A 21,565-nucleotide genomic window follows, 5' to 3' on the forward strand; every position below is an offset into this window, starting at 1 on the left:
GCTATTTACTTCTGGAAGATCTTGGCGAAAGACTTTAACGGTCGTTTAAAGGTACGTATAAATCTTTCCTTTCTCTTTGTTATTGGAATGCAAATAAGCGCGCGCAAATTCGTCAAGAGCTCGATTAATACCATGTAATGTACAAATTTCGACTGGTTATTATGACCAAAAGGTAATAAAAATATTCTCGATTCTCTCTCTTTTCTGCTCGTATCGCATCGTTGAACTAACGTACACTCAGTTAAACAATAGGCACTGCACCTAAGTACCTTTGCCTTATCGAAGGAATAAGCAAAAGCACCAGTTTGTGAAATACCGGTCTTATATAATATTGAACGGCGTTATAACTTTTTTCTTATACATATTTCTCTCGTCCGCTTTTTAAAATATAAACATATAGTAAACGTCTCATTTCTGAAAAATCAATCAAGTGTCGCGAATGAAGCAAGCGGAAGCGAGATTTATTCAACGTTTCCTTTCTCTTTCTTTTTACTTAATTGTCTATGCAAATTGCGTGGCATCAAAAATCATGACTTTGCAACCTATCTTTCCCACTCTTCGCATTCTTTTACTTTCTTCGCTAAAAATCAGTTACGTATAAATAACAATTTACGAAACTCTTAACAATAATCGTAAAATATAATGGGGTTTAGGATAAAGGGACTCGATTTTTACAGGTATACTTATAGATGTTGGCCATTCAGGAGAGGGGGGGGGGGTAAAAAGGAGAGGGGTGTGTATCTATATGTAATAAACATCAAATTATTCGCTAAGTATAGTTGAGCGTCGATCATTTTCAGTATTTCGGATTTATTCAAAGAGATACCCTGCAGTGGGACTATAGTGTGCCCAGCATTAACGTTTTCTTATTAAAGCATAATTAACGTGGTGTCTAATGAAAAATAGAGAAGGCGCAATATGCTTCCGATCGTTCGCGTACGACTCGATACTGATATGATTCTCTCTTCCTATTGCCATAGATCATCTAACATAGGCAAAGGGGAACGTTTCATTTAGATATTGGCAAGGAGTCAACAGTAGATGCACTTTCAGTAGATAAAGTAACGACTGGAGCTTGATGTTCGATTGATACTTTTTCATTCCCCATGTTCTCTTCCGTATCCTTTACGATTTCGATCTGCTCCGCTTGTTTAAGATCTCTAGAGAGAAAAAAAAAACGATGCAAATTTTTCGCAAATTATATTCTAAATTTGATAAACTATTTAGATGACACTATATAAATACCTATTGACTGGTAACTCGCTAGAATCGACATTCGTGAAAATCGTTTTGTGCTCGTCACTTTTGCTGTCATTGAAATTAGTTCCCGTAATTGATGATTCCGTCCCGACTACTTGGCTATCTACGTTCTCTCTGCACTTTTCATTACCATCTCTAACACTTTTGTTAGAGGCCACGTTCTTTTCCGTTAAATTTGTAGCCGTTGTTTCTGACGTTTTCTCTTTAATTTCGGACAGATTTTTGTCATCCTTTACGTTGTTATCTATACTCAAGGTATTTTCAAAATTTTCAAAGTTTGCCCAGCCAGTAGATTCTACTGGCTCCGACGGTACTACATCCCACGGATTCACTGGCGGAAGTATGGTACCAGTGCTCAGCGGTTCGGCAGTGTCCCAAGCTGAAATTTTACAATAAAATAATAATTAGAGATTTTTTTGAAAAAAAGATCAAATGATAAAAAACCTTTGATAGATACATACGATCCGTTGTATCAACCTCCATATGCATATCGCGTGGGTCTTCGTCATCCTCGTCCGATGAACTAGAATCCTGATGTTGTTGCTTTGAATGCCAATCCCGCTTATCCACCACGGTCTGGAACGTAAGCTCGCCTTCATCTCCCCATTCTAGGCCGCTACCGCAATCCTCGAGTCCAGCTTTTTGTTTTTGTTGGCACAGCTTTAACATATAACATAACCAATCTCTTCTTCATCTCCATTTCAAATATAATACATGTTATTCCATAACAATTGAGTAGATACCTTATTGAACATTTCTTCTCGTTTGTCGAGATCTTCTTCACTGAGAGTAAAGGCCAACGTTGTTAATTGGTCAACTGGATTACTATAATATCATATTTCTTAACGAAAACAGTGGGGAGAAATGATTATGACAGTACTAACGTCGCGCCTTTTTCACACGTGTCTTTCTTGGCTCTTGCAACTATGCGATTGCCCCCCATCCTAGTAGTGATAGTTTCTTTTTAAATAAAATCTCGCGTATATACTTACTGAAGCGCATCATCACCGTCATTAAATTCATCGTCATGAAATCCGAAGTTTTCGATGAACGGGGGCGTTATTTGTTGACCTTGATAATTGGAATACATCTAATACCAAGAATATCGCATGATGAATGAAGAACTAAATAATATGGGTTAATATCAATATTGTGCAAATGTAATCACTAACCTGTTGGATATATGCCTCTTGAGAATAAGAGTTATACTCGTCTGGATTTTCCTCGGAACTCATCAGGTACACTGGAGTTTGATCACCCTAAAGATATAATTAAGATTGTATATCGCATTTACTTCGCAGACGCTAAAGTGCATATTCCATTGTAACATACCATCATTACAGTTTGATGAATTTTATTAATTTCCACCAACTGTACACTCACAAGATTCTCCCATTTAGTAAGACACTCGGGTGATAAATTGTTTTTTAAGAAGCTGGCCAATATATTACTTTTCTCACATTGGGTGACAATATTGTTTGCAATATTTATCAGATGCCCCATGTAGCCTTGGCGAACGCCATTCTCCTTGTTTCTGCAATCGAATCTTAATGTTATAATTCTGAATTCTCTCTTGCAATATATGCGAAATATTCCGCGAAATTTAATACTTTGGCAATCTTACTGTTTACTTTCGTTTTTATCCCATGCTTCTAAGATTCTCTCTATTAATTTGCACTTGATAAATATCTGGAATTTAATACGCTTGAATTATTCATTCATGTTTCGTGAATTTATTTCCATTTATATATAACAAGTTAAACTCACATTATTATAAATAATATCATTATCCCGATGTCCACAATTAATAGCTAAGGCCAGGCACTGTTGTACTTGCGTATGTAAGAAATTATTCCATGTATATTTGAAAAACAGATCCTGCAACACATTTAAAGTAAACATAAATCAAAAGTGTAAAGCAAAATAATAATGCAAAGCATTCAAAGATATTTGAAAATGTATATTCATACAATGCAATCTTACCAACAATGTTTGGAATGTTCCCAAATTTGCTAAACTTTCGTGGATCTTTAAATTCTCTGTCGATAATAACGCGCTTAACAATTTTGCTACATGCAAACGAGTGTTTCCTAATGGACATTCCAATAATCCAACAGTTGTTTTAACGGCAGGTTTCTGTAAACAATATAAAAATTTTGCAGTTCTTAAAATAACATAAAATATCAAACTTTGACTTTTATATAGAAAACTGCATAAAGCAGTTCTTACATATGGTGGATCCAAAAGAAGTTTATGAAGATGTTCCAAATATGGCAAAGTAGCATTCGAGATTTTAATACGTTGTTCATTGTCTGTGGTGTCTTCTCCATTGCCATGTACATCTCCTTCATTTGATGCACTGCAACACAAATTCAGGCTATTATATACTGTGCTTTAACTATAAAATGTAATTAAGATATTATAAAATATTCTCGTCATACTTGCTAGTTTTTTGACCTAAAAGTACTAAAAGCACTTGTATTCCACCGACAATACTGGTTTCTACCTTTTCTACTGTTAAGATAGTTTCTAGCAATAGGCTCACAGTCTCTCCTCTAAAATATGTCATTATTTGTAAATATTCGCATGAAATGCGACAAATCATGGTAAAAATTTATAAAAATATACTTACGATTCCAAAGTATTTAAAATAGGATCTGGATCAGTCCGTTCTGTAGATGTACGTTGAGTTTCTCTAGCTACCGTCACCATATCGCAAAGTAATTGTGCCGCGTTAGCATGTTTGGTTACTTCTGAAGTAGGTGCTAACAACTTTACCAGTCTTTGCACTAAATGTTGACTATCTAGCCACTATCAAAAAAGAACATACATATATATTATCAGTAAGAACTGAATTATATAATTGTGACTAGATAAATAATGATAAAACAATAAAATAATTATAAATATATCTTACATTTAATATGTTTTGACGCATATCACTGCCCTCAACCTGAGTAACAAGTTTGAGTACTAAGTCCATAATAGCAGAAGTCTCTAAATGTTGCAACAATAGATCTACGCATCTCTGACGACTTTTAAGAAATTCTAAAACCTGTAAACATGTGAACTGATAGGAATACCAATTCTGGAATAGATGGAAATATATAGGATGGATAAATATGTAGGTAATATAGGAGAGGCAAGAAAAAGTTTATTATTTTTGATATTTCTTATTAATATTGTGTTAAGTATCAGTCTCAACAAAATTTAGTTATAAATAAGTGTAATTGTTTATAATATGTGTGATTTGCACAAAGACTTATGTAATTACCTGATCACTTTTACGAGCGACAAGCACTCCAATGGTTTTACTGAAAAATGAGGCAAGTAGTGGATTTAATGGCTGATCTGTATCTATGAAAGAATATAATTTGGCCAAAAGTGCCTCATCACCTAAAAAAATTTCAAAACATATATCTGTAAAGTCTATAAGTTTATAAATATACTTCAACAATTAAATAATAATAGAGTTTCAAATACCTGCCAGTTTTTCATTCAACGTAGGCACATCACATGTGAGTAACTCGCAGGCAACATTGGGATACTTATAGCGCCAACGTTCTTCGATATCTGTAGATGGTTCTTTAGTGGTTAATGTAACCAATTCTTCCATAACAGCAGGCCTCGTGAGACTATCAATTATATATTACGATAAATTTTTTATCATAATAAAGATATTTAGCACACAATAAACGTTCAAAGCAAATTCAATTTGCAAAAAAATGGCAGTTTCACTCACTATTCGACCAGCTTTTTATTTTGACTCTTGCATTCTTGCAGGATGTCCTCCTCATCCATTAGCTCGTGCAACGTGACATCCTGTAATCGAGAAGCCGATTAGATACTGTCTAACGATGACGACGCTTTGGAGGGAAGGGAGAGAGGGAAAGGAAAAAGTCGCGTGATTGTCCGCGAAGAAAAATCCCACAAAAAATAATTATTTACCTCTTTATTGAGCAATGCCTCGATATGCGGCGATGACACGTAATTATTTGTCCAGAACATGATGCAGCCCGTGGTGCGCGTGCTACCTCTGCGACTTAGAATCTAAATATTGTATCGTGATTTATCGTGGCTCGGGACAATACTCCGACTCACATCGGCGTGGCGTTAGGACGCACGCACTGAGAAAGAAAAACGGTGTAAGTTTGCTCGGCCGACAAGCGGCTAACATCGCATGTAAGCGTATATCGGTTCCTGTCGATTCTCTTCCGCCGCGCCGCACCGCGCCGCCCGCACCGCGCTGCGTCCGCGCGAATCACCGTCGTGTCCACACCACTGTCGTCACACACCACCTCCTCGTCACTCGGCCACTCTCTCCCGGAGGTTCCTGCGGCCGCTCCGATCGCTTCCACGACGACGTATACGATTCGAGCGCGGACCGCTGCTGCCACCGCGAGATGATACACGATGATACACGACGATACCAAAACGATACAAGAATACAACGCGGTTGGACGCGGTTACATTGGACGCTCTCGATACCTCGGTGCTCGCTCGCTCACTCGCTCGCTCTTTCGCGCTCTCTCTCTCTCTCTCTCTCTATCTCTCTATCGCTCTCTCATTCTTCAGTATTCTCGAGCGTGAACGCGAAGAGCGTTCAGACGCGGGACACAACACACGAGAAACGCAGAAGCTGCCGAGAGCTCCTCACGTCCTCACGTATCTCGGCCTTTCTATTTCGAGGCCGTTAATTGCACTGTGTGCGCGCGCCACGCGCGTTGCACCTTTGTTCAAAATGGAATGTTGGAGAAAAAAGATACGGACGAAAAATTTTGACCAAAAATAAGTGCGAAGCGAATTCGTACGGGTATACGGATCACATTTTCTTGTCCTTTTGATATTCAGGATGAGAAATGTCTACCTGGTCTTTAAATAAAAAAGGAACGCGGACCGTTCTAAGTGTAACAAGCGGATTGCCATTTTATCGATTGAGATAATACAAAAAACAAAGATCTTTGTGGAAATGTGAATAAATATCATTGGTGCGTGCAAGATGACGTCACAGGAAAATATTAGATATTTTTATTACGTAGGCTATCTTGATAATTTCATGCATTATGCTTAACCGATGCTAGCCGATGTCAGCTGTAGTCATGCACGATGTCAGCCGATTTCTGATTATTTAATAGAAGAGTAGTTCCGAAGCTTTCGAGTTTCTCTTTCTTATTTTTCGCTACGTAAAATCACATCAATTACAAAAATGGCAAGTGAAGATTAAATTTTATATAAGAGATCGATAATTCTTTCAGAATTCTTTTAATTCCCGCAGAACAAATATAGATTAATTTAAATTATATCTAACCTAAATTATATTCGCCGTGATAAAAAAGAAAATAATGAAAGTAACCTAAAGTTTTCTAAATTATAGCTGCATTTATATTTTAATAATTTTCTATGTTTCTAATTTCGCGTCTATTTGACAACTGCTTTAGGTAGAAATCGAGTCGATGACGAGATATGTCTCACCAGTGAACCCAGCTGTCTTTCCACTACTAGCCGTGGTGCTGTTGGGAATTGGAGTATTCTTTACAGCTTGGTTCTTCGTATACGAAGTCACCAGTACCAAATTCACGCGAGACATCTTCAAGGAAGCGCTAATTTCTTTGGTCGCAGCATTATTCTCCAGTTTTGGAGTATTATTTTTGCTGCTTTGGGTCGGAATATATGTATAGATAACATTGAGCTGTTAAAATTTTTCTAACAAAATATTCATAATTATTAAAAAAAAATATATATATATTATAAAATTATATATCAAAGTTGTCATTTGTTCCACTTAAATATATCTAAAAATAGATAATAGTATAGCCAAATAAGTTTAAAGAGAAAAAGAGAAAGATTCCAAGATTCTTATAACATTTTATTATTACTACAATCAATTAAGTATACAACTCTGAATGTTCTTTATGTCGTGCATAAATTTATTGAATCTTTATCACAATGAAGGCATGAAGTTTGTTATACAGGTACACGAGTTTTGTTGCACCTTGAAAAAGTAAAAGCTGGCACTCATTTTCTGTGAACACAGACTACAGCGTGATTAGTCTAATCATGCAATAATATCGTAATGATAACATACATAGTTTTATGTGGAAAGGATTATCATCTATTCCCATTTAAACATGCTATAATTATTATATCTGCATTAAACCTATACATTTCATTAAAGATTTCTTTTTTTTTATGTAAAACACAGTTTTCCTTTTATCACACTATAAGGAAAAGATGACATTTATTGTCAATAAAATAATCCTCTGTGCTCTTCAGTATAGATATAAATTATATACGTTCCATTTTTACTGCATAGTACATATTTTACAACAAAATGGAATATTGCAGCTTTAGAACAAAATGCACGCGAAATATTTTATTTTTAACCAGCCAGACCGGCTTTCTGTCGACATCTTTGCATTAGCGCTCTCAACATAAACTGTCTACGCGACAGTTGTCGAACTTGTTTCAAGAACGCATCTAGATCTAAGATGCCGGATCGCAGTCCCTCTGCGAGATAATAAATAGCGTCTTCTGTAGCTGCTTCTTCAGCAAAAGCATTTAGCATCCTGGAAATCAAGTGATTTATTTATTACAATTTGTCTTGCAATTTCAATTTATAATAACTTTCAATTATCATTGCATCAATTCACATTAAATAAACTTATATTCATATGCTTACTGTTTATACAACGGTGCTATGGTAGTAACAGCTTCATCAACATCTATCGATTGATTATCAGACAGCTTGGCGATCTCTTTTTCTAATTCTGCCTCTTTATCTTGCAAAATATTCACATTCTTTTCGAGCTCCTGTTTTTCTTTCTTAAGTTTGTCAAAAAGATCTGCCAAGTGAGACGAACCGCTCGTTAATTCTTGTTGCGTTCGTCGCAGCGTCTCAAGCTCGGCTTGCAACTGTGAAAACTGCTCCTTCAGTCGGCGTCGAAGCTTATCCTCTACAGCAGATAGCAAGGAGGCCCTTATATGCTCTTCCGTGATTGTACCAGACCCGCCAGAATTTGGTTGCACTGTTGGTGACTTGCAAATAATCACATTTATTTAATCTTTCTGATCTTTTTTTTAAACAAAAAATCAAATCATTACTAATTATCTTAATAACAATAATTACAGATATCAATTACAATTATAAAACATTGATATTAGTTATAAAATGGTCCATTTTAACTAAAAAACAAATAGCAATGCTTGTACCGGTTGCGTGGCTGGTGGATACGATGGATAAGAACCACTATAACCTTGTGTTGGATAACTGGGAGTAGTTCCAGCATAAGAACCATAAGAAGTTGGATATGGGAATCCCCCAGATGCTGCAGGTGGATATGGTGGATATACGTTACTGCCACCAGAGTATTGAGAAGTTGGTGGATATGGAGGAAAACCAGAACTTGACATGCTTCCACTACCAGGTACTGGCATGAATGCTATGTGACAAATTTTTGATTATAGAATATTAATTTATAATAGGAAATTTAAAAGTTTATTTTAAAATTAAGTAAAACATACATTGGACAGGGTATGGTGTTGAACTCTGTTGCATTTCTGATCTTGTCTTGGCATAAACTGGAGGCTGTTCTCCAAAAGTAACAATCATAACTTGAATTAGAGCAAGCAAATCTGAATTGTGCTATAAAATAAAGAAAATAAAACAAAATATGAAACAATTGTATAATTGATTTTTTAAAATAATTAGTAGCTAGTCTACTTACAGGCACCCAGTCATGAAGATACGGTAAATAGATTTTACCATTGTGATCTACAAACATACTGACTTTGATATGCATATCTACCGTTGGTTTAACATAGCACATAGGTGCATTGTTAGGATGAGTATCCATCAACCATATGCAAATTGGAATATTGTAACAAGAGCCTTTAAATTAAACAAACAAGTGAGAAACAATATTTAGTTTTATTACATAATTAACATTTATATTAAGTTTACTAAGTAAAAACAAATTACCTTTATAAACAACAGGTATAGTTCCTTGCAAATTGAGTAGCTCTTTGCGTGAGCCATCGTTGAAAACTGATATCAAATAAAAATTAGTTCAATAAACTTGAGAAACGAGGAGAAATAATAATATTCAAGATTATTATTCATAAACACTTTTACTTACCAAAAGGCTCAATCTTGTATACTAAACCCTTGTAGAGATTTAAAACACTTATTACATGTTTCTTTGTTATATCTGGATTTTGATACTAAAAAGCAATGTTTTTTTATATTACGAGTTCTCATAATATCATCGTTACAAGATCATTAACACGCAACGATAATCAAACGAAACTTGGTTAGGATCTATGCGTACCTTGGATAATCCTTGTCTAATTCTCCCCTCATCTAGCGGTGTCATCTTCACCATTTAGCGTAGTTAAGTTGAGATAATGACAGGCCGTGCTATCTCCCTATCAGATGCACCTAATCGCGTTTCAGAATGATTTTTTTTTTTACGCGTACTTTAACGGAGTACTTTAACAGTATGCAGTACAATTGTCGTGCTTACTTTACTATCGACCGACTCAAAAGAATCTTAATACGCACGATGAGATCATCAAGGCAATTGAACGTCCGATAATCTGTCACACGCGAAATGTCATTGCAAACCATCATAGACCCATGAATAATTTAAGAATTCTTGTTCAATCATCGATGATGAAAGTCACTAAGAAATCATAACCTTCTCAAGTCAACATCTCGACCAATCGCAACCAAGAGTTTAAGATGGCGATCTTGCTTTTTTTCGAGTTCTCATTTGTGATTGGTCGAGCCACTTGTTGTCAATTCGCCGTTATATCATTTCAGGCTAAAATGAATTCAATAATACATGAATATTTACATGATAATTATTGAATTAAAGTTATTTTTAATTAATTAACTGAATTAATTCACTCATAAATTTGGTTCTTAATTTAATTCAAATTCTTACTCGAAAAATTCTAGAGTTAGAGCTACATTTTTGTAATGTTAAATAATTATATTTATAATACTCTTGTTCCATACTTTATAGTTTGAATGAAAATAATTTTTCACTTGAATATATTATAAATATTTATCAACGTATAGATCAAAAAGTTACTCAAAGTCATTCTATCGTTACGTTTCTCCGTGTGCCACCTATACATATGTGGATGTAGTATGTAATACGCACTTGGCAAATACCGGTTTGCGAGAGGTATAAATATTCGCGAAAATATATTCTGACACAATGCAATAAACATATGACTATCGTTATTTCTTAAGTATTAATTCTTTGTTTTATATCATCGAGATATCATCGCTTTCAAATTATTGTTTTAGGATAGACAAATCCATAATTTTGTAGGATTTTGTACTTTGAATACTTTCCCAATGAAAAATTTACGCAAAATCATTTTTGGATCCGCATGATTTTCTGCTATATAAATACATTGAAGATTAAATTAGATTTATGCTTTCTTCCGAAAAGTTACTTATGATTTTCATGTTTTTCTAAAGCCTTTCCGCTTTCCTATTTCAGATCCCGAGTTTTTCCAGTGAAACTCAAATTCTGCTTTCCACAGAAAAAGATAACAAAAATACTAAATACCTTCGGCTTTGACAATGGATTCTTTATCAATGTCATTCCTTAACATATTCCTCAAACACCCAGTATATCAATATATATGGTAGGTTCGAAATAGCAGACATCTCCCGAGCGAGGAGGTTATTGTGGAAGACAAGTGTACGTGACAGACATTACTTCTTTGGTTTTTCTGTGAAGAATCCAGAGAACGCGTGTAATCAGAGTATCTGCATTTGTAATCTGCTAACGATCCTAAGATCTTTAATTGGGACGAAGAAGACAGAGTTTCAACGCGACGACGAGGCAATGTGGTCGCGACGTGCATTTGTTAGCTGCAATCTTGAAGAAGGCTAAGTGTTAGAAATCATGTAATTATATTCAAGTTATTCATTTTATGAATGATGAATTTGTCGACCGATTCATAGCGATTAAGATTTACATAATTTTGGTACTACATTGTTAACTACACAATATTGTTAACTACACAATAATAAAATTGAGAGCTGATTAAATTATTAAAATTATTTTTAGAGCATTGTGTTTATGTCTAATTGCCTTGTTATAGAAAGCGACAACTATATACAAACATGTATTTATTGAGATAATGATTAAAAAATAACTGCAGATGATAAGAATCTCCTTTATCTTTGATATAAAATGTTTATAAAATGTTTGCACTTAGAATTTTTACATAAAATAAGTGATACAGTTAACTCATCTACTGTTTCCTTTAGATTGATATATTTTTACTTTCCGAGACCAATGGATACAATCATGTAGAGACTAGAGCTAGAAGAGGAGAAGATGACGCCACATTTTACAACACTGACTCCAGTACGAAAGCGATGTCTGATTGTGCTATTGCTAGTTCTGGTTCCATGCGCAATTCTAAATCTATTGACGCCGTCGGACATGCGAGAGGAAGCTATACTGCAGAACAGCATTGCCGAGTTGCAAGCCAAGTTGGAGCATTTGCATGCCAAATATATTGGCAGCCAGGAGGAAATAAACTTGCTGTCACATCAATTGCTACAACTAATCGAGAACACTCATATTCTGCCCGATTTACAATTGCTCATCAACAATGGCACCTCCAATGTCACTAATATCAAGTTACCTTCAATCTACAATTTTTTGCCTCACTTTCTCAATGATCCAAATAGCCTGCGTCCTGCGTTTGTGCAGAGTAAGGGTAGATCAGGAGTAAGCATGGTACTGGGAGTACCAACAGTAAAACGTGAGGTCCAGTCTTATCTTATGGCAACCTTGAAAAACCTATTGGATCGTATGAATGCTGCAGAGACTGCTGATACTCTAATTATTGTTTTAGTGGCAGAAGTGAGTATAATTACCAATTACCACTTACTAATTAGAAGAGAAACATGGACGTCATTTATATTTTCGAGGTATTGAATTGATAAATTGATGATATAAATACATTTTTTTTTTTCTTTACAGACAGACATTGAATATGTGACATATGTTGCAAAACAAATTGAAGTTCAGTAAGTTTATCAATTTGTATTTATATCATCTTATATTTTATATTTTATATCAATATAAATTTTTTTTATAATAATAATAATCTTGCTTTAGATTTCCAAATGAATGTGAAGCTGGCGTAATCGATGTGATATCACCATCATTATCCTATTATCCGGATTTATCAAAATTGCGCGATACTCTCGGCGATGATCATCAACGTGTCGTGTGGCGGTCCAAACAGAATCTAGATTTTGCTTTTCTCATGTCTTATGCTCAGACCAAAGGCACATTTTACGTGCAATTAGAAGATGATATTTTGGCTAAAAAGAATTTTATAACTACGATGAAATCCTTTGCACTACAAAAGATTGGCACAAAGGAAAATTGGTTTGTTCTCGATTTCTGTCAACTCGGTTTTATCGGTATGGCATCATTACGCAATGTATATATAATGATGATATATATATCGAAGAAATATTTTTAATTTTGTTAATACTATAGGAAAATTGTTCAAATGTGTGGAACTTCCCTGGTTGATTCAATTCTTTTTGATGTTTCATAATGATAAGCCTGTTGATTGGTTATTAGATCATTTGATATCAACAAAAGTTTGCAGTCTTGATAAAGATAGTGTGAGTGTTGATAAAGATGGAAATAGATATCTAATAAAATATATTGATTTTTCAAGGAAATCCATTTTTATTCCAATAGAAACATTGCAAAATGGCAAAAGCAGAGTTGTGGGTGCATTACAAACCTTCTCTCTTCCAACATATAGGAACGCACTCCTCCTTAAAGGGAAAGGTACAAAAACTCAAGGTAATATTAAATGCTTTAAATATTATTGAAAAGTTAAGAAAAGATATGATTACAATGATACAAACTAATGTTTTAAATTATGTTTATTTAGGACAAGCAATTTGGCAAGATAACGCTATTTTACGCCCATGAAAATCCCGAGGCAATTGTGGAAACTCAAATAAAGCCTTATAAACAATATACGCTTCAAAAAGCATACAAAGGCGAATCATTTTTCTGGGGCTTGCTACCTCAATCAGGAGACCACTTAAAGTTTAAGTTTTCACATCCTATTTTTATAAAGAAGTAAGTTACCATTAAAATAACCTATCGATTCTTTTATTTGAAAATAGTTATTTTATTATTTTATATAGGTACTTATTCAGGAGTGGAAATCCTGAACACCCATCTGATAGATTTTACAACACAACGGTGGAAGTATTGTCTGAGATGTCTCCGTTGTTAGATAGAAATAGTAATGATGTGACGGAAGATGGCTATATTGTAATAGGTAATAAAAAAAGAATTCTACCCTTATACAATTTAACAATTCGAAAGATTATTAAAAGATGTATCATTAATTAGGCAAATTTGATGTACTTGGAGTTGCCGAAGGAATTGTAGATCGAAGATTGGGCAAAATATCAGTCCTCCGTTTAACTATACATAGTGAGAGTGAGAACTGGGCTATTCTATCTGAGGTAAAAATTCTTAATAATAAATTAAGATTATAATATTAATTCTCTTTTCTATTCTAAAACTGTAATTTCTTATTTAGATTCACATAGTAGAAGATCAACCTAGCTGACTAAAAGATGAGAATTCTCGAGTATTATTTCGGTATCACTTGCACGGTTAGCGTAAGCGACTGATTTTATAAATGTTTATTAATAATTTATATGTATTTTTTTTTATTTTGCTATCATGTTATACATTGAATGAATCAGTTATTAATTCAATACCGTCCAAATCAATCTATTACAAAGAAATGAATGATCGAGCATTTTGTATATTTTTTTTAAATATATGTGGCGTTTGCTAAAGTGTAAAAATAATGGGATGGTAATATAATGAAATTGTCTCTGATATTCACGCTTTTGTTTACACGAATGTTTACTGGGTGTTGTACAATGGCACGTTGTTAAGTCTGAAATAGCATAAATGTTTCTTGCTTTTTATAAGATCGTGCTTTAAGTTTGAGGATTTAATTAAACTGTACCTGCATTGTTCGCGCGTTTCGATATTCTTATTCTTAATATTCACTACTAATTTATTCGCGCGTAAAGTTTATGGTTCACGTAAGTATGATTCTTCAATTTGCATTGCTATAATAGGAATAAATCATTATCATTATCAAACGTGCGATGCAAGAATGTCGATTGAAGTGTTTATCTGATGAACAAACGGTGATATAAAAAGTATATTCTTCTAATGTACAAACAATTATTTATTTCGCGTAGCTTTCTTTATATGTATATATACTTTGTCTGTATTCCTATATATATAAAACAATGATAATAAAAATATATTTTTGTGACAAAACATTGTGTATCGATGATATATTATATTTTTTATCTTATTATCTGTACAATATAATCAGATTCATAATTGAAAATATATACTAAAAAAGAATAATCTTATATATTTAGAATGTTTAATCTGAGAAGAGACCTAGATAAGTAGAGACTATTCATTCTGAAAATAATGGTTCACTCAAATATCTAGTTTACGTTCTCAGGGTAACCAACGCTCTGTACGGTTTGGGACCAGCGGTGGCACCATCTACAAATTCTTGCGTGGATGGTCGTGGTTCACCAGGCACCACTGAAAAGGTGAATGCTTGTAGCAATGTAGCCGTTATAATGAAAATGTTACTTCTGGCTAATGTCTCCCCCATACAACGGTGTCTGCCTGTAAAATGTGAATAATTTAAATTAATTAGAAATGAATTTAAAAATATGTTTAGATTTATAATTAAAATAATTTGATATATACACAAAGAAAAAAATAAATATACCAAAGCTGAAAGGAAAATATTTTTCTGGTGTAACAATATTGCCGTCGTCGTCGAGGAATCTCTCCGGTTGAAAATCTTCCGGATTATCCCAGGTTTCATCCATGAGTATTGTATTGTAATTCACAATGAGCATTGTGTCCTAAAAAAGACAAGGTACATATTCACACATACATTCATTTGTTTTATATATATTATAAAATCTTGATGAAAATGTTTGATCTTTTATAATATGACCTTTGGTATCTTGTAGCCCGCGATAGAAGTATCTCTCAAAGCTCTATGTGGAACATTTAAAGTGCGGCCAACAAACATTCGTATGGATTCCAGAACGATAGCGTGAAGATATGGCATACTAAGAAATAAAGACATAGGTAATTAATATTTCATGTGAAATAATGAAATCTTGTTTGCGAGTGTAATTCTTCCGCGTTTCCACGATTATGTGAAAGTGATTAGTCTTGGTATTTACCTTGGTTTGTCGGCTAATGTTGGAAATCTGTCACGGCCAATAACTCTATCTATTTCTTCGTGTGCCTTCTTCTGAACATGTGGAAATAATATTAGATTTAAAAATCCGAAACCGAGTACTTTTGAAGTTGTTTCGGAACCTGCTATGAAGAGATCTACACAGATTGCCAATAGCTGGGACTCTGAAATTATTTTCTAATTATATAAAATCTATTATATATAATAGAATAGAACACAATAGAATAATGCTACTTGTAACCTTTTACGTACCTGAAAATGTATCGGTGCAGTTTTTCGAATTTAACACAGTTAGATAAACATCCATTAAATCTCGCGGTAAATTTGGTATATATGTATTTTTATGATTGTATAATTCTTCCTAAAATAAGATTATTAAATTATTAAATAATCTCAATTATTATTATTATTGAATCTAGATACCTGTTCGCAAAATAATGTAATTATTTAATGTAATATGTAGCGATATAATATATTGATATAATAATACAAAGTTTACTCACTTTTAAAAATGTCCATAATTCTCGATGCGTTTCTACAAATGCCTTATAACCGGACATTTCTGGCGCGATAAAGCGTAGGAATGGGAAATGACCGAAAATTGCACCGATCATATCGATTTCTTTCAGAAGCTTTGTAAGGATTCGTTGTAAATGAATAAGTTCCTTGTCACCAGTATCATATCTGTGAAAATCAGATTATTTACATTAAATCGAAATTAATTGTTCATATGTGCATTAAATTGTACATTTTACAGAAGACTTGGAATAATTCGCATAATCGATGCGGACCTTTTACCAGCCATCATCCTCCAAAGAGTGTTTAGTACGGTCACACCGAAGGCATCATGCATAGGTATTATCATTCCAGCAGATTGGGAAACTTTTCTGACTTCAGCATAATTTTCGGCCTTTACGTACATGTCCGCCACTGTACGAGGTTTACGATTGAGTTTATTATCATTGATTTTATTAAACTCATTATGCAACTTTGATTTACTGAGATTATTTTTCGGATTTTTCTGAAGCTTGTATATTTGGCCGATATTGTTGTTATTCACTGTCGTTGTTTTTCGGATGTCAGTATCATAATTATAGTCATTTTGAAGGAGTTTCTTAAAATGTTCCATCAGCTTTAACGCTTCGTCCTCGATGATTGTGGCCATACTGGTCCGGCCAAAACCAAATTCTCGTAAGTGTCGCAACACGAATCGCCGTTGCTCTATCCATAATTTGCCATCCACCACAATGAGACCTGATCATAAATTATTATCTAATTATTTTTCAAGGTTTAACAAGTTTCATATCTTATTTATTTTTTTTGACAAATAATTACCTAATCTGCGGCCCCAAGTTCTGGCTTTGTAAAATGGCCCGTTCGGCCTGCCGTCACAATCTGGGTTATTCAGCATCGCCTGTATACTTTCCAAGTCATTTAGAACAACGATGCGGTCTGTACCGATCTTTAGGCCCACAATAGAACCGTATTTCTTGCAGAGTGCCGAACAAGTTTTGACGAGATATCCGGTCTCTTGACGAATACGCGCTATCTCCAGTAAAGAACCCAGAATGGGCCACCATCTTGGACCTATTATAATAATAAAGAATATTAACGATTAATAAAAAAAGAAATAATAAGCAATAACAAAGAAGCTTTTTAAATATCATTTACCTGGTGGATATCCTTTTGGTTTTTGACAGTCTAAATATAATAACAGCAATATAATTATCAGCAACAACATCGCTGTGGTGAGCATTTTATAAATCTAGTCTATAACATATTAAGAACATATTAAGAACATATTGTTACATCCAGACCTCGGAATTATTATTTAAAGGTTGAAAGGATGGGGCAAAGAAGGATGCACCGAATATCCTCTCGCAGGTGACCGCTCTGGAGCGTGCCGCATTGAGATCGAAGATAACAGGAGCGCACGAAAAAGGAACACTCCCGTTCGGAATAAAATAAAGTGATATTTGAATGAAATTACAAACTTCCCGTATGGAAAGGAACTATTGAGAACTATTGAGAATTATTGAGAACTATTCAGATTTCTATAATTATCATTCAATTTCTGTAGTAACTTGAGTAGTAACTATGGCGATTACATGTATGAATAGTAATTGAATAGCTATTCATGCATGTAATCGTCAATAGTTACTATTCAAGTTACTGTAGAAATTGAATGGTAACTATAGAAATCTGAATAATTCTGAATAATTTTCAATAGTTCCTTTCCATACGGGGGTGTAAAGAAAATGCTATTGTTTTTTAAAAAAACATATATTTGCATATTACGAATTGCATAATTCTTTTTTAAAAACAACTATATGTTTTCTATGCACTAATTTATTTATCTTATTTTATGCCTAAAAGTATTCAGATATAACAGCAAAGACTGAACTAGTTTATGAGATATTTTATATTTTATGTTGAAATGTGCAAGAGTAAAGTGTAAAGTTATTATTTTTTTGACAATTTTATCTTAATAATAATCTTAATACTTTTATATGCAAAATAATCGGAGAAATCACGTATTGATTTTTTTCGAAAATTAATTTTATCCTTATTTGTCTCCCTTCAAAACGTATATCTTTTATTTCAAACGCTTTTCTTCAATAATTTTCTTCAATAATTTCAATAATTTTCGAAAAATCTCAATCCGTCATTTAAAATAAGACATCCTGTACATTCATAACATTATTTTAAAAAATACAATTTAAAAAGATTACTAATCAAGATATCCAGAGTAACTGGCATATCATTCAATACTAATATCAGATTTCCACGATTTTTCACGAAAATCGCGAATTAGTAATTTGTAGTTATTTGTTTTAATAGAATAGCAAATTACTCATTCTAATAGTAAATTCTTATAATTATTATTCGCTCCAATAGTAAACTAGTTATAATTTTTTAATAGTAATGAATAGTAAATGCTTATAGTAACTATTCATTCAATAGTAAACTATTCATGTTTCCAATAGTAATGTCTCATAATACTACACAAAATTGCAATAGTTTTCTGAATAGTTATATTTCTCAATAGTTCTCAATAATTCCTTTCCATATGGATTATTTAATTTATCCAATTTTAAAGTTTAAATAATTAAATCTGCGGTTACTTCGGCGCGAATCAATAAAGATTAAACCGAGAAATTAAAAAGCGAATGCGAACGCGAATGAACGCGAAGACACACGAATGTCCGTAAAAAGGTTTAAGTTTGCTCGTGATAAATTGACGGATCAGAGCGCGTGAAGGCTGCTGGTCAAAAAATAAGTGTGTTTCTTCCGGGGAGGATCTTAATAAAAAGCTGTCGCGGGGGTGGAACTACGATTCGAAATTAAAAGTATCTCACGAGTCTTTAACGAATAGGAATTAGCGAGGAATTGAGGGGGATTAGCCCATCGTAATTCTAAATTTTCTGAAAAAAGAGTCTGATGGGTACGGGGAGGGTTTTTAGGGAAGATAGGTAGTGGGTCTGAGTCTCTATTAACATATGGCATTATCTTAATATTTGTGGCTGAATGGGTGGTCGGCGGATTAAATAACTGACGCCACGAAGGCAGCTATTCCAGTACGCAGCCTACCATGAGAGAAAACAGATATTTATTTTGACAATGTATGATTTTTCGTCATTGTCAGTGCACTAAGAGTTTCCTTGCGTTCGACATATGGCTGTCAAGTCTTAGCTTAGTTGCAGTTCGATCGGGTTTTATAGTTTATTTGTTAGTTCGAAAAGCGGGCCCTCAACAGTTTGAAGTTCACGTGTTCGGCAGATTGGCGTCCACGGAGCTTGAGCTCGTAAAAATTATTTTAGTTTATGAGATTCAGAATGATTTTTTACACTGTATCGGAGCTCGCCCATTCGCTCCGAAAAGAGAAAAGAATCGTGAAGTCCACTGGACGATATTAACGATATTAAGAATATATTAAAGACATATTAAGAATATGGAGAACTATAACAAAAAGTCTAGTACGTAAAATTTTTCACGTTCTTTCTGAATTTTATATCTAGATAAGATATATGCAGTATTGTACATAGAAATCTTCGTAAAAAATAAGTTTTCGATTTTATTTGTTAATTTAACAAAAAAAAGACATGTTTCTCTGAGTCTTTTTTCATTTCATTTCTGTTAGGTTTTATTAAGTTTGTGCAATTTATATTTATTTGTGACCGGATATGCACATATACATTGACGTAAATACACGTGTAATCAGTGCCAAACGAGTCTCAGAGAAGAAAGTGAAACACTTGTACTCTGTGAGAGAAAGTTGCATACGGAAAAACCGGCACATTATTCGCGCAAATGCGCCGTCACCCTTATTATCACATAACTTGTTGCGTAATTGAGGTATGTTTAACAGTACTTTTATTGCACGCAAAATATTCGTCATAGTCACTTTCGAATTCTTATCTTACCTCGATTCTGCTTACTTAGACATAAAAATTTGCATCCAATATAGAATTCCTTTAATCACTATACGTATACATCGCAAATTAATTGAGAGATAATTGTTACAAATACTTGCATGTGCTTCAATTTATATACTTTACATTTTATTTATTAATTTTATTTGATAATTGCAATTTTTAAAAAGCTAATAATGAAATACAAAATGCATATATTTTGTATCAGCATCTATATATCTTATATATCTATATGATATAAATTTGAAAGAAAAAAAAGTGTCAAAAATACTTTTTTAAATAATATTTTTAAATCTATAACATAAAAATTTGATTATTATACCTCTTTGATATTATATAATAATAAACTCTGATGATATCTTTATAACATTTATTTTTAAATTTCTCAAGCAATAATATTTATTGATTATATTCTTCTTTAAATTAATGAATATTTTGCGCATCGAACAAATAAAGGAAGCTATGTTATGTGATCGTCACCCCATTAAATGCCCGCGAGAGAAAGACTTTGACACTGAAAGAGAATCGGCGAAGAAAAATCAGCGCACGGCACTAATGCTCTCCCTTTCACGAACTTTAAATTTACCTTACCTTGCATCTGGAGAAATTTTCTCGTCCGTTGTATAAGCGTGACTGGCCGTGGACCAACGTTCAGTCCGCTTTTAAATGCCCCTCTTCGTCTCATACTCTTCTCGCAAAACCAATATGTTAGCATCAATGTAATGTACCTGCGAGCCCTTAATTAACTTCCGACCAAAACAAAAAAAAATCATAAATTTTCATAATATTTTGACTCATAATGAATATCTCGGTGATATTCAGTGTAATACAGCAAAAACAAATTATGTATTATAATTTAAGATAATTAAAATCAATGTAAAATAGAGAATTCTGTTTATATTAAAATTGTTGTTTTATTATGAATACGTAGAGATTATTATTTAATAACTTTCCTAGGGAGTATGAAAAGGAAGATACAGATGTTTCTGTTTGCTAATTTGAAGACTACATTCGATAACAGACAAAAGGATCTTGTAGAAGATTTTAAAGACTGACAGCAGAGATTGTACAGACTTTCATCGATGAATTTCTTTTCATCCATATTATAACCAAAATACTGGAAGAATTGTAATAAATTCTTTAGCGTGAAGCATATAATATTATGTAAATGCATGAAGAATGTATACATGTTCCAACTTAAGCAGTTTTATTATAAGGCTGTTTTCTAAGATTGTATTAAATTAGAATAAAATTAGTCAAAGATAGAGGATGTTAATTTAGATAGATCGTATAGTTGGTGTGAATGGACGAGTGATTTAAAGCAAATTATTGCAAACTAAATAATCCTTTCTTGGCTGGATATATAAGAGTATTAGAGTAAAATAAAATATTCTATTCTATATTTATTACAATTTCCTCAGGACTGACAATTTTATTATTGATTTTTACTGTTTCGTTATATCAAGTGTTTATACTTATTTCATCCAATTTGAGAAGTAATATATTCTAGAAGAAGTATGTACATA

At 33.4% G+C, this 21,565-nt stretch overlaps 5 protein-coding genes and 1 long non-coding RNA gene across 9 annotated transcripts; 3 read left to right on the forward strand and 3 right to left on the reverse strand.

The window, feature by feature from the left end:
* Nucleotides 1-790: 790 nt before the first annotated feature.
* fmt (phosphatase 6 regulatory subunit 1-like protein fmt) lies at nt 791-6,114 on the reverse strand. 2 transcript variants are annotated; one of them, XM_011637772.2, is made up of 18 exons: nt 5,209-6,114; nt 5,003-5,082; nt 4,744-4,895; nt 4,535-4,656; nt 4,178-4,348; nt 3,893-4,071; nt 3,702-3,815; nt 3,490-3,619; nt 3,244-3,396; nt 3,028-3,138; nt 2,885-2,949; nt 2,593-2,794; nt 2,433-2,519; nt 2,253-2,350; nt 2,004-2,043; nt 1,722-1,920; nt 1,246-1,639; nt 791-1,160 (listed from the first exon to the last, which is right to left on the reverse strand). In XM_011637772.2, exons 1-18 carry the CDS (start codon nt 5,266-5,268, stop codon nt 1,010-1,012), a joined length of 2,508 nt encoding a protein of 835 aa, XP_011636074.2. In that variant the 5' UTR covers nt 5,269-6,114; the 3' UTR covers nt 791-1,009. The 2 variants fall into 2 exon arrangements, with proteins under 2 accessions (XP_011636074.2, XP_011636072.2); XM_011637770.2 differs by having other exon boundaries at nt 2,004-2,085.
* A 195-nt stretch (nt 6,115-6,309) lies between these two features.
* On the forward strand, nt 6,310-7,434 carry kud (oligosaccharyltransferase subunit 5 kud). The gene is made up of 2 exons (XM_089070961.1): nt 6,310-6,473; nt 6,703-7,434. Exons 1-2 carry the CDS (start codon nt 6,467-6,469, stop codon nt 6,936-6,938), a joined length of 243 nt encoding a protein of 80 aa, XP_088927087.1. The 5' UTR covers nt 6,310-6,466; the 3' UTR covers nt 6,939-7,434.
* Nucleotides 7,106-10,063, reverse strand: TSG101 (tumor susceptibility gene 101). The gene is made up of 9 exons (XM_011637775.3): nt 9,783-10,063; nt 9,588-9,697; nt 9,396-9,480; nt 9,239-9,304; nt 8,985-9,148; nt 8,782-8,902; nt 8,470-8,699; nt 7,940-8,295; nt 7,106-7,826 (listed from the first exon to the last, which is right to left on the reverse strand). Exons 2-9 carry the CDS (start codon nt 9,639-9,641, stop codon nt 7,640-7,642), a joined length of 1,263 nt encoding a protein of 420 aa, XP_011636077.2. The 5' UTR covers nt 9,642-9,697; nt 9,783-10,063; the 3' UTR covers nt 7,106-7,639.
* A 726-nt stretch (nt 10,064-10,789) lies between these two features.
* On the forward strand, nt 10,790-14,645 carry Mgat4a (alpha-1,3-mannosyl-glycoprotein 4-beta-N-acetylglucosaminyltransferase a). Of its 3 annotated transcripts, none has more exons than XM_089070948.1 (10): nt 10,790-11,188; nt 11,555-12,158; nt 12,279-12,325; nt 12,417-12,727; nt 12,807-12,937; nt 13,017-13,124; nt 13,216-13,409; nt 13,457-13,614; nt 13,689-13,804; nt 13,882-14,645. In XM_089070948.1, exons 2-10 carry the CDS (start codon nt 11,625-11,627, stop codon nt 13,909-13,911), a joined length of 1,629 nt encoding a protein of 542 aa, XP_088927074.1. In that variant the 5' UTR covers nt 10,790-11,188; nt 11,555-11,624; the 3' UTR covers nt 13,912-14,645. The 3 variants fall into 3 exon arrangements, with proteins under 3 accessions (XP_088927074.1, XP_088927075.1, XP_088927076.1); XM_089070949.1 differs by having other exon boundaries at nt 10,805-11,188; nt 11,579-12,158; XM_089070950.1 differs by having other exon boundaries at nt 10,811-11,188; nt 13,478-13,614.
* Cyp303a1 (Probable cytochrome P450 303a1) lies at nt 14,527-20,703 on the reverse strand. The gene is made up of 10 exons (XM_011637777.3): nt 20,631-20,703; nt 17,278-17,376; nt 16,942-17,193; nt 16,398-16,860; nt 16,110-16,290; nt 15,859-15,967; nt 15,590-15,770; nt 15,355-15,472; nt 15,121-15,259; nt 14,527-15,014 (listed from the first exon to the last, which is right to left on the reverse strand). The coding sequence occupies exons 2-10, from the start codon at nt 17,360-17,362 to the stop codon at nt 14,830-14,832; spliced, it is 1,713 nt and encodes a 570-aa protein (XP_011636079.2). The 5' UTR covers nt 17,363-17,376; nt 20,631-20,703; the 3' UTR covers nt 14,527-14,829.
* Nucleotides 15,376-20,247, forward strand: LOC105426517 (uncharacterized). Its single transcript, XR_967774.2, has 3 exons — nt 15,376-15,491; nt 16,364-17,354; nt 17,444-20,247. It is a non-coding gene; the product is annotated as an uncharacterized LOC105426517 (long non-coding RNA).
* Nucleotides 20,704-21,565: the final 862 nt, after the last annotated feature.

This window comes from Pogonomyrmex barbatus, unplaced genomic scaffold (assembly GCF_055798465.1).
Source record: "Pogonomyrmex barbatus isolate J1 unplaced genomic scaffold, ASM5579846v1 scaffold11, whole genome shotgun sequence".
NCBI classification, from domain to species: domain Eukaryota; kingdom Metazoa; phylum Arthropoda; class Insecta; order Hymenoptera; family Formicidae; genus Pogonomyrmex; species Pogonomyrmex barbatus.